Source organism: Camellia sinensis, chromosome 13 (genome assembly GCF_055761805.1).
Source record: "Camellia sinensis isolate YWXY chromosome 13, ASM5576180v1, whole genome shotgun sequence".
NCBI classification, from domain to species: domain Eukaryota; kingdom Viridiplantae; phylum Streptophyta; class Magnoliopsida; order Ericales; family Theaceae; genus Camellia; species Camellia sinensis.
Window position 1 is genome coordinate 102,651,972 of NC_138973.1, and position 16,502 is coordinate 102,668,473.

Sequence of the window (16,502 nt, forward strand, 5' to 3'; positions counted from 1 at the left end):
TCGATGTTGTGGAACACACCGACAAATTAATGTTTACAGATAAACATTCGACTTCACGAACACAATAGCCAATTCCATGTATTCCCGTTCGCTACGCACTTGTAACCACACATTGACAACGATGCACAATTCCCATTGCAGTTGCATTTCTATCGCAATTTTTTTCATCTTCGGCTTATGGGTCTTTCTCACATACTTAGTCGTGTGTTATTTCTTACTGATACCTGTGCCGTTATGCAGATGGACGCCCTTTTGATGCTTCTTTGTTCTTACCGGTCTACGAATGTCGCATATAATCTGCAATCGTCAAACACATTTGCTGAGGTTGTCGATTATGTTTGTTCGAAGTTTTCCGGACTCCTGCCGGGAAATTTCGAGTTGTTCTATAAGATTCCCGGCTATAACAACTTCTCCTTACAGAATGATGTCGACCTGAAGAATATGGTTTGCCTTACACGCTCGTTCCAGTTGCAGTTAATTGACGTGGTCATTGAACAACATCCTCGTCGGGATGACAACACTCATGCCATTGACCCAATGTTAATCCAAGATCAAGGCACAACAGGGGATGCACTACTTAATGATTTCAGAATGGATGATGAAGTCGACCTGCTGCAATCATTTTGTCCCCACAAGGAGAAAGTCTTCCTTTCCGCTCCATGGGCAAAAGGTTTTACCCACATTGGACAACATTTCGAAGGTGGGGCTTCTGAATTTCGGAATGTACTACGGAAATACGCCGTTGAATGTGGGTTCCAGATCAAATTTCTGAAGAACGACTCCGTTCGGGTAACGGCTATATGTGCTATGAACGAATCGAAGTCTTGCACGTGGTCTGTGCACGGACGGAAATTGGAGGCAAACAGATTTTTTTACTTACGAAAATGGAACAGTGAACACATTTGTGGCGTGGCTGTGCGTACGTCCACACACCCACTTGTTGGGTCTGATCTTGTGGCCGACATTGTATCTGAACGTGTGCGTGATAGACCTTTAACTCGTCTGACCGAAGTAATATTGGACTTGAAACAAGATTACGGGCTCGATATAAGTTACCGGGTGGCCTGGCTCGGTGTTGAAAAAGCGAGGGGAGAATTGTTCGGTGCACATTCCATTTCGTTTGACCAGTTACGTTGGTATAGTAACGCAGTATTGGAACACAACCCCGGGACCTACATTAACATTGAATACGATGATCACACCCAACAGTTCAGACGCTATTTCATTTCATTCAAAGCATGCATCGACGGGTTCCACCATTGCCGTCCTCTGCTTTTCCTAGACGCCACGTTCCTCAAAGGCCGCTTCAAAGGTTTTCTACTTGCGGCCACTGCAAAAGACGAAAACCAAGGTTAGTTCCTTCAATTTACACAATCACAATACCCCATTCACATGACAACCAACCACACCACCTGTAAACTATATTTTAACGTGGTCATTAACCCCAGGCGCTATGTTTCTGTCATAACCTTTGCATGCAGTACATACTTAGTTCTACAAAATTTTCCAAATCTGCAGGTTTGTTCCCGCTATCATATGCGGTGGTGGATTCCGAAAACACCTCAAACTGGTCTTGGTTTCTTCATCATCTCGCGCAGGTGGTTCATGGTGACAGACCTCTAACATTCGTATCGGATCGGAACCTTGGTTTGCTTGAGGCAATGCCCACTGTATTTCCGAATGCAGAACATGCATTCTGTCTACAACATTTGCAGAGGAACTTAAGGGACAGGTTGCGTTACACAAACAGTATGCATCGGGCAAGTTTGGTTAGCAAATTACGACATTGCGCATACGCACCAACTGTTACCGCTTTTAACCACAGAGTAGAACAATTCCAAAAATCGGGTCGGTCTGTTGCATCTGAATTCCTAGCAAATGCACATCCACAACATTGGGCAAATGCATTTTTCAGGTCCGTCCCACATGTTACTCATAAAAACCACATGCACAACACATTTCCTCATAATGTTCATAATTATTTACCTACATGTTCTACTCATTTTGCAGGGGGCGACGTTATGGCGAAATGTGCTCAAATGCTGCAGAATCATTCAACTCATGGGTCCGTGAGGCCCGTAACCTCCCAATCACAAGAATGGTTAACAGCATACGGACCAAATTGATGCGACAAATGGCGAAACGTAGAGACGCTTCCCAAATGTGGACCGGCACCATATGTCCCAAAATGGAAGATCGTTTAGGAAAAGCATTCAACGAAGGTAGATCATGGAAAGTGAGCCAATCAAACGCTGATGTGTACGAAGTGCACTCTTTCCCATCGGTCACTATTGACATCGGACGACGAACTTGCTCATGTTTCAAGTGGCAACTCAATGGGTTCCCTTGCGCACATGCGATGGTTGCCGTCCGTAAGAGTGGGCAGGATTTGAACACATTGGTCAAACCATACTTCCACGTGTCCGAGTTTCGGGCCACTTACGCATCAAGCATTTTCCCAATTCCCACTGTCGAGCAACCGCCTTTCAACCCAAATGATTACATCATAAAGCCCCCTGCCGTGAAACGTCCACCCGGTAGACCGAAGAAGAAGAGGATACTGTCAAAGGGGGAACATGTTCAGCAAATCAGATGCGGCAGATGTGGGCGCATGGGGAATCATAACAGGAAGACATGCAACGAACCCATTTAACCACATCCTTCCACCCGGCCACACCAGCACTAAACTATTATTACTATTCAAGTTTTTTCCTCGCCATATTCGATACAATACTTTCTTATTACTGTTCCAGTTTTTTCCTCGATGCAATTTTTTTGTTTCAATTGTTTTTTGATTTCAATAATTGTGTGCGATGCCACACGACAATGTCATAGCCAATTTACTATCATTGGCACACTCAGTTATTAATAACAGGTTTCCTTCATTTAATTTCATACGTGTTATCTCCACAGCAGATAACGTAGCTCCGTCACAAACTTTGACATCCGTGTATTGAACCAATATGTCAGCTTATAACTCCCACAACATTTTTTCACGTGTCTTTACGTGAATCCTGAACTGCAGTATTTTACAACTACAACAGAACATGCAAATAATCTGCATTCGTGTTTGGTATGATAGCATGCAGGGTAACCAACCTAAGCGTGTGGACGTCATGTGGTGAATATCACACCAGCCTTTGCACATCAACAACATATTACTTCCTGTGTCATTAATTCATACAAGCTTAACAGTGCGAACATCACGCCACAAACACACCTTTACGATGCAAACATCAACCAAAACTTGCAACTCACACCATCACCACACACCGACATTCCAAACACCAACTAACAGTCGCACCCTACCCGAAACGATGCACTTTAAACACCGCCAGCAAGACGAACAGAACAACCAGTAAGTTAGATTTCCATATCGATGCAACTACAGATTCACACTACAACGTCCCCTTCGAACAGGATCAACAACTTAGCACACATAAACCCCCTCCCATCCAAGAATTGCACCATACTACACATACTACACTTCCTACCACGCAAGCCAGAACCAAATTACAATACCGTATCAGTGCAACCTAAATCCCATTTCGACAACACATTTATATCAACAGATGCATCCGTGATGCCCCACCACATACACGTACAGCACGCCACATACACATTCACGAATGAGATTAATGCAAACACACATACATATAACCAGGACATAAATGCATAACACTTTGTCAAAAAAGGACCAACAGTAAATCAGTATTTCAAACGGGCGCATTAATCACTATAATTCAACACAGTTGCGAAACGGAGTAACGTAATAGTTTTTATTTGTTTATAATCTAGGCATAATTTAATTTCAGCGTAACCAAAAATATCCACGACAAAACCCACATTATATACCACAAGCCAATGCGAAAACCATAAAACCAACACACAAAATATAAACAGTATGTACTGCAACTGCCAACCAAAAAACTATTTCCAAATTGTAATCTACGCAGTAAAATATAAAGTAGTTGTAGTACGTAGTAACGTAACGGTAATTGAACTTCATTTACCCAACCATTCGGCCCATGTTGCTCATCACCCCACGTATAGGATCTCTTATGAATCTTTTCACCATGTCTGCACGTAACACGCTACAGTTGCCTCCTTCCAATGACCGCCCCACATCAACATGATTCGCATACTGTCTCATTATTGCGCAAACAATAATCGCACAGTCCATGCTGCAACAAAACACATTAGAAACGGTCAGTCAACAAAACACATCAGAAATCTTCTACCGGAACAACCTTTTGTTAAAAAGAATAAATAAATAAAAACACGTCGCACTTACGTTTCCGCACGCTGCTGGGGGCATTCCGAAACTGATTCAACCATCATATCAAAGTCCTGCGTACCAACCAGCTGATCCAATCCATTTGCAGCCATCGCTTGCCGCTGAATGTCTGTAACAATTTTTTTCTGCGCCATAAAAACAAACCCAATGAGAATGTATAACATGTACCTCCAATACACGTAAATTAGTCCAATACTCGTCAACTCTATCATTATTCAAATCAACACACCAATTTTACAGCCTCCGCGTAGTGCACACCGTCGGTACCCGTCCTGCTCCGCATCGAATTGTAGTGCTTCCAGCTTCCGTCCTCAGTATCATAAACCACTAACGTCCAATGACCAAGGTGGCAAACCAGGAAATGGATGTAACGTGCATCCCTACCAGCATGTAAATTGCTCGTCACATACTTGAATTTTGCCTCCACATTGTCACCTTTCATCACGTCCTGCGCACATCAAACACACAACAAACCAAAACAACAAGATCAGTCAACACCATCCACAAACAATGACACACAATGGATACCTGAATAACACTTACCCAACATATGCTGCTGAAGAAATAGGAGTTCTCCGGAAAATCTTTTCCCGCATTCAACCTTTCCTGCTCATCAGACAGCACCTCTGCGAAGGCGTCAATAACCTGCAACAAATAGTGCCAGAATCCAAATAAAACCAATATTCACACAGTCACACATATTCACAAAACAGTTAGTTCGGTAAACTAGTATGACCCATAACGGAGTTGGTAACACTTACATTCCCCCGCACACCTAATTGCCTCACCAGTGATCTAACGTCCGAAAAATATACTGCATTGCCATCAATTTGACCAACCCACATTACAGCCCTACACACGTGTCAACATATAACATTACAATTACATAAACAACACTAACATTGTGTACTACAGTACAAAAAACTACCATTGCAATTAGTAGTGCACACCTTAAAAATTAAACCCACAAACACACACAGTACTGACCTATCACCGTATGTATCATACGCATTGCTTATCACATCTTTTTCTGTCTCAGTCATCATCTTCCACACTGTGTTACGATTCGTGATTCCAAAACCTGTGAAAATTTTCTTCCCGTCACCAACCCTATCCACATCAATCACACTTTGGCTTTTCATCACATCGACACTACATCCAACCCCCCCGGTCTTAGAAACGTTCACTTCGTTGTTCATCACCCGTCCCTTACGCCTCAACTCTGGGTACTCAAACCCCGATAACTTCAGATTCTTCCTCACTTTACCTTTGATGTTACGTACAAAGGAGTTCATACCACCCATAGCACTGCCACCTTCCGCCAACAACGGACTCACAACAACAACGTCACTGTCATCTGCTTAGATGATGAGCTTAACTCATAATTTTTTTATGCTCTATACGAAATAATCATTTGAGCTAATTATATGTTTTCATCATCTACATACCATGTACAGAAAATTAAGAAAATATAACACACACACATAAATAAGAAAAAAAGTCATTTCTTGTTGATATTACCGTTCAGTGTAAGTCTTCATCCACCTATAAAGTATGAGGAAAAAAACAATTATTAGAAGAAAATTAGATATGATAAGTTTAAAATAAATAAACAAATAGGCCTTACATTATAAGAGAGGTATTTAAATTTCTATGGAGGGAGAAAAAAAAAAAAAAAAGAACACTTGACCGAAAATAGTGATATTGTTCATAACTGTTGTACTTCAACCTGAAATGTTTGGTTATATAATTATGGTTGTTCGATGATGTATTTTAACAATCACATTAAAATGATAAAATTAAAATCAACCCTAGCAACATGAAGAGTATTAAAATGGAAACACAACAATTGTTCAAATTTGAACTCTTCTTTTCCCCAATTGACTTCAATTTTATAGTGTTGAAATTAAATTTATCATTATCATTTAGAAAGTCCAAACATAAATGTATGCCACCAAAAAAAAAAATGTTTAATCAGCAATTTATACTAATTCTCAAATAAAACTAACCCAACACATTGAAAAATACAATGGAATATTCCAAAAATAAAAAATAAAAAAAATGGAACAAACAACCCCAAATTCATAATGAAAAATGAAAAAAATACAATCGATTGAGGTGCCTTTGGAAGGTATATATAGATAGAAAGAAAACTTGCTATACAGTGTGTTCTTAATCGATTGTATTACTTGGTGGAAGTAACACACTGGCTAATAATAGGTCCTATAACAGGGGCTATATGCCTTCCAAAATGTATGCCTTTGGAACAGGTCCTGTTATTTCCATAATATATGTTTAATCAACAATGTTCGATTGTGAACATGCTCTAATCAGCAATGTTTGATTATATGTTTTATCAGCAACCTGTTAGGACCTCCAAAATATATGTTTAATCAGCAATGCCTTCCAATAACAAGTCCTAACAGGTCCTATAAACATTACTGATTAAACACTGGCTAACAGGTCCTATAACAGGTCCTAACAGCAACAGGAACAAACATATGCCTTCCAAAATCGATTTTGAGGTGGAAGTAACACACTGGCTACCAGGACAACCCCAAAATGTAGGACCTGTTATTTCCACCTTAGAATAGAAAGAAAACTAGTTGTTCTCAATTGAGGTGCCTTTGGAAGGCATATATAGATAGATTTGCAGTTGTTCAAGGTTTACTTGCTTGCAAATACAAGTATGATGATAAATTGATAATTATTGATCCATTCACATAGGGTCTGTCCAATTTGAAAATTGCAGAACAACTCTGCCTTGGATTTGAGAGTGTTAATAATGGTGGAGTTATATTCGTAAATTATTGAAAATAGATACTGAGCTGAAGTTTAGGAGAACTTGCTGACTTCTAAAGGCAATGAGGTAAATGAGGCTAAAACTATGTATACATGAATGGTTGTAAAACTAAGATTGAAGTGCCCAAACAACTATTATAAATTCTCTTGAAATGTTGTCGAAGTTATGTACGTGAGTTTCTTGCTTGGTACTACACTTATTTCTTTTTCATGCACTATCCAACCCTTTCATAATTTTATTTTGCAAGAATTATTATATGTTGCCTTTTCCTTTTTTCTTTCTTCTTTTCCTTTTTTAAGTTTTTCCCCAGTTTGGTTGGTTAGCCACTGTCATATAGGTGTTCATTATTTTGAGTATGTGTTAAATCTTCTTTTTTAATCACCACGTATACTTTAAGATCCAATAAATATTGAAATTCTTAAACAAATATTATTTGTGAATTATTATTATTTTAAAATATAAAATACACAAATCAAATAATCTGATCGCATATCATGATATCAAATATAAGAAAATCTAATAACACTAATGAAACATAAATGAGGTGGGGTCATATAAATTGTGAACCCTCTATACCAACCTATCACAAAGTGCAGTGCTTATCAAAGTAGATATCATATATAGATGGTCAGCAATTGCTGCCAGAAAATCAAAGTTGTATAATTCATGTGAAAGAGGACAGATAGTGAGAAACGTTTCATGAGTGATGAATTCGGGGTGTTTTGGGAATTTGAATAAAAATTATTTTTTGACTTCTAATTTATTTTCAATCACATTAATTTTTTATTTTTTTTATATATGTTTTCTTAAAAAAATTAAAAAATTAATTTTCAACAAACTTCCTAAAATAAGCTTTGATTGCTAAAAAGCAGAGATAGAGAGAGAGAGAGAGAGAGAGAGAGAGAGAGCAGTGGCAGTATGTGAGAACTATAACAAAGAAATTCTTTCTCATTGGTTTGAACAGACACAGCCACAAAGAACATCAATTTAAACCTCAGAGCCACAGGGTTTGAGAAAGAGGAGAGAGGTACCGGAGGGAGTTCAAAGCAAAGGCGATGACGGTGGCTATGGTGGTGGTGATATCCAGATAATACCTAATTAACAAATCAATTTTACTCTGTTATATGATGGAGAAGGAGGTAGAAATCAAACATGATAAAATGAAGTCCATAGTCACCACATTTAATCAGAAAGCAAACTGCTTAGAATGGGGGTCTAAAGCACAAAAATTGAAACAACCTTTTACAATAAAATACCGAACCATAAATAAACCTTGACACTAACTAAACTCTGGTTCCTGAGAAAACTGAGGATTAAAAAATTGCTAGGAATAAGGGTCATCATTGCACAATATAAGAAAATTATTTGCAATAAGATCTTGGTACCATGGACATGAACTTCATAATAATGAAACAAATCCCATCTCTTAACTTAAATTTGAGCAGTCAAAGCAGCATTTAACTATTTTCAGTACAATCAGCTTACAGGTAATGCTAGAGTGTGAGCGCGAGCGGGCGGGCGCGCACACAAAGGAAAGGGAGCTATTTTGGCAGGTGTCTAGCTTCAACAATCTCAATACAAAAATCTTGTGACCGGTTTACTGGGTCAGCTAGCTCTTTGGCAATCATGTTCCCCAAGGGTAAAACATCGGATACAGGCTACAAAAGTCAGAATCAATAAGTAAACATGTAAAACCATAAAACAGGTCACCACTATGATGTGCAATTGGCCAAATTCAACAACTTCTGAAAAAATAAAATAAATAAAAAATAAATAAAGGCCTAGAGCATCCAAAACATAATTTGATAAAAAGTAAACCGACTCTAACTGGATAATAGGAATAGCTTCAACATAAGTGGAGATAATTTTCTTATCATCTCACTAAACAATACCACGGCACCAACCACCTAATGACACGTGATACTTCAGAATATCATTATAGTACAAACAAAATAAAATAAAAAAACTAAGGTTGATTCATGCTTATTATTTTGCTAAGAACGCAATTACAATTTAAAATAAATAAAAACAAAAAATGAGCTAAACATAGGATATTAGTATGACCATTCGACCAATTAATATGTGCTGAGCTAAATGGAGACATATAATCACCAGCCAACAAGTCCATAAGATCAAAAAATACACATAAGAAAATGGAAAGATTTATGAAAGAGAAGAAATACAAAAGAACATGACATATAATCTGTAAAAATGAAAATTTAATTTCATAAATTTCACTTACAGAATAAGGTTAGTAAACAATGAAGCAACGACCACTGTTACCACTGATCCTAGACGCCTCTTTCGACTCGCAAATGCAAATTCAGAAACACCAGAAGTTTGTTTTTAAACTACCATAAAAATCCAGCAGTCACCTCTGTTGAAAAGAGAAAAATTAAATCCAAAAGAGTTCAAATAAAAAATTAAAAGAATTTACCTTCTAAATGACCCAAGAAATCTAGGCTTGATTTGTAATTTTTCAAGAATGCTGTAGGTCTTTCAGGAGAAAAGGCCCCTAGTTTTCCCTTTTGGATTGCTGAGAGAACCTTTTTAAGGATTGAATTGGCCAGGAAGCTAAATACATGCAAACCTGAATTTTCTGCTCACCATACCAAACAGCACAACAATTTAAAAAATAGTAATCGAAATTTGGTAATTGAATGTTATAACCTTGCATGACAATTGAATGTTTAAGCTACCTTAAAAATCCAGAGCCAATAAAAAAAAAATGAAAAGGGAAAAAAAATCTACCTTCTAAAATTTTAAATTATATGACTACATTATTCATATTGGACTATACAGATTGGAGATGAATAATGATAGGATGGGGAAACCAATCCCAAAAGTGCATATTGCTCAAAGAATCCACATTTCCCTTACCCTTTGAGTGACTGCCATCAGTATCAATGACTGACATTGCAACTACCCCAAACATTTTTATATTCTAGAAACACGCTTCCAAAAAGAAAGAAAATAAACAAACAAACAAAAATTAAAACAAAAGAATATTATAAGACCATCATAAGTAGCTCAACGTTTTAAATGAATTTTTTGTTCATATTTTCAGCAAATAGTTCAGTTATCACGAACAGGCAAAGGATGCTCAGAAAAAAATAAACATAATAAAGTTACATACACATACAATTAGTGAAGCACAGAGCCTGCAAGATTGATGAATAAATGTGTCTCACAATATACATGAACAAATGCAAACCAATTGGACTATTCATTGCACCTCTTTCAGTTGACACCCAAACTCCTGGCCCTTGAACTTCAGGTTGTTCATCCTACAAAGTTTTAAGCAAAAAATATAAATTTAAGTATACAATGCTTCAAAATACAAAGAAAACTTAATAGACAGAAACCAAATCCTTCAATTCTGTGAAGATTCTATTCACTAACCCTTTCAATGGTGCTACAAATTCCCATTTCTGAGGTTTAGCATCCTTATCCCTACATATCTGTAATAAATTGAAAAGATTACAAATTTTAAATATAGTGGAAATATACTTCAAATTTTAGTGGAAATATAGTGGAAATATACTTCAAATTTTAACTATATCAGTACTTGGAGACCATAGACGTCATCTGTTGCCAACAGTGTTAGAAAAAAATTTGAAGATTTACAGTTTCATCAAATTGGGGATTCTCTACATTTGTTTTGGGAAGACATGGTGGCTAACTCATCATACTCTCGACGGTGGAGGGCGGAGGCATCGTAGCGGGTTGAGACACCTAGGCCAACAAATTAGATAGAGAGAAAAAATAACCCATAAACAAAACCCTCAAATAAGCTATTCATAGCCCGACAGTGAGAGGGACGGTTGCGGAGGACTGGAGATTCAGACACAGCCCGATAGAGAGAGAAGGGGAGAGGCAGAAATCTTACCTTGCAAGCCGAGTTCGAGAGGCAGAAGGAGTTGCTGTCGGTGGAGATCAGAGGAGAGAGAAGATCTGAGATCTGAAATCGATCTGGGAGGGAGAAAAGATGAGGAGTTGCTGTCGGTGGAGTTCGGAGGCGGCACAACAGTGGAAGCGGAGCGGTAGTGGAAAGGAGGGGGAGAGAGAGATCTCTGAGGAGAGAGAGATTGACACCTGAGAAGTTGCAAACAATGTTTGGGTTTGTCTTGGGTGGGTGGGTGGGTGGGTGGGTAGGACGCTGCAGAGAGAGCGAGAGAAGGATTGTTTTGGGCGGGAGAGGGATTGTGTCACAAAGCATCTCAACCTTTAAAGAATAAAAACAAATCATCTTAGTCGTCCAAATTAAATGTATCTCTGAGACATTTGTATTCATTTTCAAAAACCATCTTCCCTTATTATATAGATTAGCTTTTATATTTGTAAATTTTTTGATTATTAGTTTAAAAGAATTAAAATAAGTTGAACTTTGTAAATTAGTTTAAATTAATTTCTTATAAGAAAATAAATAAATTTATTATTAAATAAATGAATTTTGTAAATTCCCCCCCCTAATTTGAATTGCATTATGGTTGTTGTTATGGGTGATGCTATCAACAATGCTACATCCCACTAAAAGTGGTGCTCTAAAAAAAAAACCACAAGGCACAAAAACATTGTGGCAGTGCGTCCCACCCACTACCACATCATTAGCGGTAGCACTAATTAGTGCTCCCATTCATTTTCCGTGATGCTATATTGTTGAAATTTAATTAAATTGATGAATTTTTTTTTTTTTATGTTCATGCCGAAAGATAACTATATTAATGAATTTGAATTGAAGTTTTATTTTTATGTATGCTACATTACTAAAAATTGTAAAAATAATATTTTTTATGAACGTATCCCCGCCGTATCCGTATCCTAGTTTTTCAAATTTTGTCGTATCGCCGTATCCGTATCGTATCGTACTCGTATCCCGTATCCGTATCCGTGCTTCCTAAATTAGAAACTACACATAAGTTCTCAAAAATAAATTATTGATATAAATATGATCTGATTAAATAATTATTAATATCCGATGAATATAACTTTTATAGAATTAAAGTATTCGGCAAATTTTATATGTCAAATGATTTAAATTATCGATTTAAATTTCATGATAGGGTCTCCAAAGGACGCTCCAATTGAAAAATCTCAAAAGAGAGAAGCTGATTCCAAAAGCAGAAAGGTTCAACAGAATTTGGAACCTAGTACTCTGTTTCTTTTCAACAGACCACCTGCCAGCCTATAACAACTTCCTCTTATTACGGAAAAGATGTTCCTTATCCTCTGCTCCGATAATAATGCAAATACAAAACTCCTAATCACCCCCACTGCGTTTCTTATCAAAATTGTCATCAAATTCTATTAACACTACAATGGGCACAAAATTAAATGTTAAAAGTGAAGAACACATAATGAGAATGAGGAAAAAGTTTTAGATATTGAAATATTCCAATTTATAATAAAGGAAAAACTAAAATAATCTGAAATTATAATCCTAAACAAAAATTAAAGAGACTGTAATAAAATATTATTTAAATATTAATTATTCTCTTTTAGTTTGAATTGCACCAAGGATCCTCTAGAACTTTTTTCCTAAAGTTTTTTAAAGTGGTATATTGTGTGGTTGAGATTTAATGCTGAAAAATTGATGTGACTTGTCATTAAATCTCAACCACATAATGCACCACTCTAAAAAACTTTAGAAAAAAAAAAAACTCTAGAGGCCTATTAAGTTAAAAATAAACTAAAAAATACATATTTAGATAAGGTCTATATTTTTTGGAAAAATTCCAACAAAAGTTTGGCGCTTTAGATGGCGATTTTGCCCACTTATAACCAGCTGTCTTGCTTGTCTAGTATTTTTTGGAACCCTAAATTTCAACGAAAGTATACCTCTTATTCTTCTTTTTTTTCCCTTCTCCGCTCGTTATGAAAATCATTTAACACTAAGGTAAATGATGGGAATTGAGCATTGTTTTGAGGATTGCAAAAAGTCCTAAATTTATGGAAACTTTGACGTGTAATTAAGATTTCAAAATTAATACTTTTTCATAACTTACTTTTTCAAGAAAACTTTGTGTTTTTTTGTTGCCAATAAAATCTCACATTGTTGTGTTTAAAATACCACTTGAAATTTTGTTGAATGCTTCCTGAGGACTTTTTCAACGAATTGGTTTGGCCCCTCTTCCATCTCCTCATTTCTGTCTAAACTTGAGAATTTCATTCTGGGTATTTTACCTATTTTGATACAGTCAAGCTCTTTTATTTTGTATCTTTGTGCATACACCATGTTTTGTAAAATGCTTTAATTAAAATAGTTTATTTTCTTTTGATTAAACCAGCTACTTATATAATTCAACTTTTTTGTTGGTCAAATAGTGAGTGAATCTATCATAATAGGCCAAGTAAATGATTAAACAACATTTCCTATAGAGAATTTGATTAACAGTATGTGAATACTCTAAGTGTTGGTAATGTCTATGTTATGATAGAATCAAATAAGGCATTAAATTATGATAGTTTCAATCACCATTTTGGTAGAAAATGTAGATTCACTTACAATACTTGGCCTATTATGATATTTTCTTTCAAATTGTGAATAATACATTATTTGGGGGGGAAATGTAGATTCACTTACCTTCCCTATAAAGAGTTTGATTAACAGTGCTTGAATGCTCTAAATGCTGGTAATGTCAATGCTATGACAAAATCAGATAAGATATTAAATTATGATATATTCACTCACTATTTAGGAGGAAAATGTAGATTCACTCACAGTACTTGGTCTGTTATGATATTTTCTTTTAAATTGTAAATAATACCTACCTTAGATATTTGGTTTTTTATACTTATTATGGAAATAACCACGAAACTGATATATATATATATATATATATATAGATATTTTTTTTCTTTCCTTTCAATGTTTTTTGAAATGAAGAAACATACACCTGATATCCATTAGCCCAAATTATTATTATTACTTTTTTTCTAGAATGGAAAAAAAAAAAAATCTCTTCTTTGTTTATGCACCTGGTTTTCTCATCTTGATTGTAACCCATTAAATATTTCTTATTTATTGCAGTGATTTATTGAAATTAAATTTTGTATTTTATTATCCGATTTTGAAACTAACATTATTAGAAGTTTTTCAAGAAGAATAATATTTCTTTATATTTTTTTTCAGTGTTTTTATCAAAAATCAAAAAATATTACAGATTTCATAAATTTCAACATAACACGTATAAATTACAATACACTAGTATATATATATATATATATATATATATATAAAGAGATAGAGAGATTTTGTGGTGGTTTTGAATAAGAAAATCTTCAACATATTTTATATAACATTTATAAAATATTATCAGCTCCACTCTTTTTTGTTGTTGTAATCTTCAATAGATCAGTGCTATGTGTCGTTTTTGTAATATGTCTCATTCTAGAGAGCATTTTTCTCAAATCTGTTGTGTTTGATCATTGCATAGGATTGGTGGATTTGGTATGAACCTCCAAGTTTTCTTGAAATGGCTCTAAACCAAAATAAGAGAAGATTAGAACAGATAGAGAGAGATGGGGGATAAAGAATATCAACAGAAAATCGAATAGATATTGTTGATGCTGTTCGTCCCAATGAATGGATCGGGCAAGTCCAAGCTCCTCAATCCTGCGTCCAAATGATCAAACCCACCGGATAACCTGCAAGCAAGTTCAACGGGGAATGGGGTAGTCCCCCAGTGAACTCTCCGACGGGCAAGTTAGGAAGAGAAGTAATGCGTAGAAGGAGAGATTAGAGATAGAAAGCTTAACCTTTTTCTTGTCTACAACGTTCGCTTATATCCTTTGGCAATCATTTCGCTGTCCTTTCCAACCTGCTTTCCTTGCCGAAAGCCTATGCTATAGCTTACCTTGCTCAAGGCAAGGGGGTCCTGTTCCGGCAGAGAGGTGTTGTTGTAATAAATGCTGTGATGGGCTGCATTAATGGTGATGTGCAGTGGCAATAACTTTGCAGATCTTTGTCTGCTGATGTGGCTCGTCCTTCACCCGCCACGTGCCTGAATGTCGTTGGTTCTTGATGCCATATTGGATTCCAGCTGCTCTGGACTCCATCGACTGGGTTATGCATTGGGCCCCGAATGATGGGCTCGGGTTGCTTATAGTGGTTCATGACCTTTGTGGATCTGTCCATGTCAGTAGTCCCCCATTCTCGAGTGCAGCTTCAGACTAGCGAAGGGAATATGTATGAGGAAGACGAGTCCAACCAGGATGGGCGGCCGAGTTGGTGAGCCGAGCGTAAGATGGTCTGACCGTGGGGAGGGTTGATCGCGCGAAGGCCGAGCGAAGGGCCGACTGGGAGGAGATGGGATCGCGCGGGAAGGCCGAGCTAAAGGACCGACCTTAGAGAGGAACGACCGCGCGAGAAGGCCGACCGTGGGGAGGCCTGATTGCTCGAAGGCCGAGCGGAGGGCCGACCAGGAGGAGATGCGACCGCGCGGGAAGGCTGAGCTAAAGGGCCGACTGTGGAGAGGGGCGACCGCAAGAGAAGGCCGAGCGGATTGGCACGGGGCTCAAGGGGCGGCGTGGCCAGTGATGATTTGAAGTAGAAAAGACAAGGTAAGGGGAGTGGACAGTGCATCGTGGTCGTACACGTGGCAACATCCCGTGGGGGGGGAAAGATTAGGCGTTGGATCAGAAACGAAACGTTAGGTCATTATGGCTGTTGAAAAGACGGTTTTGGCGGATGATTTTGAAACATTTTTCAAACTGGCGAAAATTAATTGGGACCCTTGGAATACGGGCAAACCGTGGGCTTTTGGCATTATTCGATTCACCTACTTGTGTACGAAAAATCAAAATATTCCAAGTGTGAATTCCTTTGTTGCTCACAATACACCTCTGCAACATTTTTTCAATTTCCTTGTTCCTGCCGCCGAAGCGATTCGCAAACATACCACAGAAATGGCCGAAGAAGGGAGTGCGATTGTCAGGGTGGACCCGCTTTGAGATGACGATGCTGTGGAGCTAGCGGCGCAGTATAGGACAGATAGGGTGGGGGAGTCGGTGGTACGACCCCACAGTTCCACCATGATAGCAGCTCCAAAGCCAATCAGCCAGGCGGAGCCAGATCATTGGCATACGAAGGCTGACAAATCCACGATTACTGGGGCGGAGTTGGAGGCTATCCGCGAAAAATACCAGATCCCTGGAGAAGTGGAGCTATTGCTGCCGACATCAACGGAAAGGCTGTCTGACGCCAGGCCAGGAGAGTTTTCTCTCTATGAGGAAGCTCTGAATGGTGGATTGAGCTTACCACTGCCGCAAGTGGTGGTGGATGTGCTCAACCGTCTGGAGGTAGCACCGGGGCAACTAATGCCCAACGCATGGAAGATCCTGCTGGCCTGCGCAAGTGCATGGCCGAAAGCGAATGGAGGGGAGGCCATGACAGTGGACGAA

At 37.8% G+C, this 16,502-nt stretch overlaps 1 protein-coding gene across 1 annotated transcript; it reads left to right on the top strand.

The window, feature by feature from the left end:
• Positions 1-240: 240 nt before the first annotated feature.
• On the top strand, positions 241-2,653 carry LOC145805597 (uncharacterized). The gene is made up of 3 exons (XM_082900761.1): positions 241-1,351; positions 1,519-1,915; positions 2,011-2,653. Exons 1-3 carry the CDS (start codon positions 241-243, stop codon positions 2,651-2,653), a joined length of 2,151 nt encoding a protein of 716 aa, XP_082756887.1.
• The last annotated feature ends 13,849 nt before the right edge of the window (positions 2,654-16,502 follow it).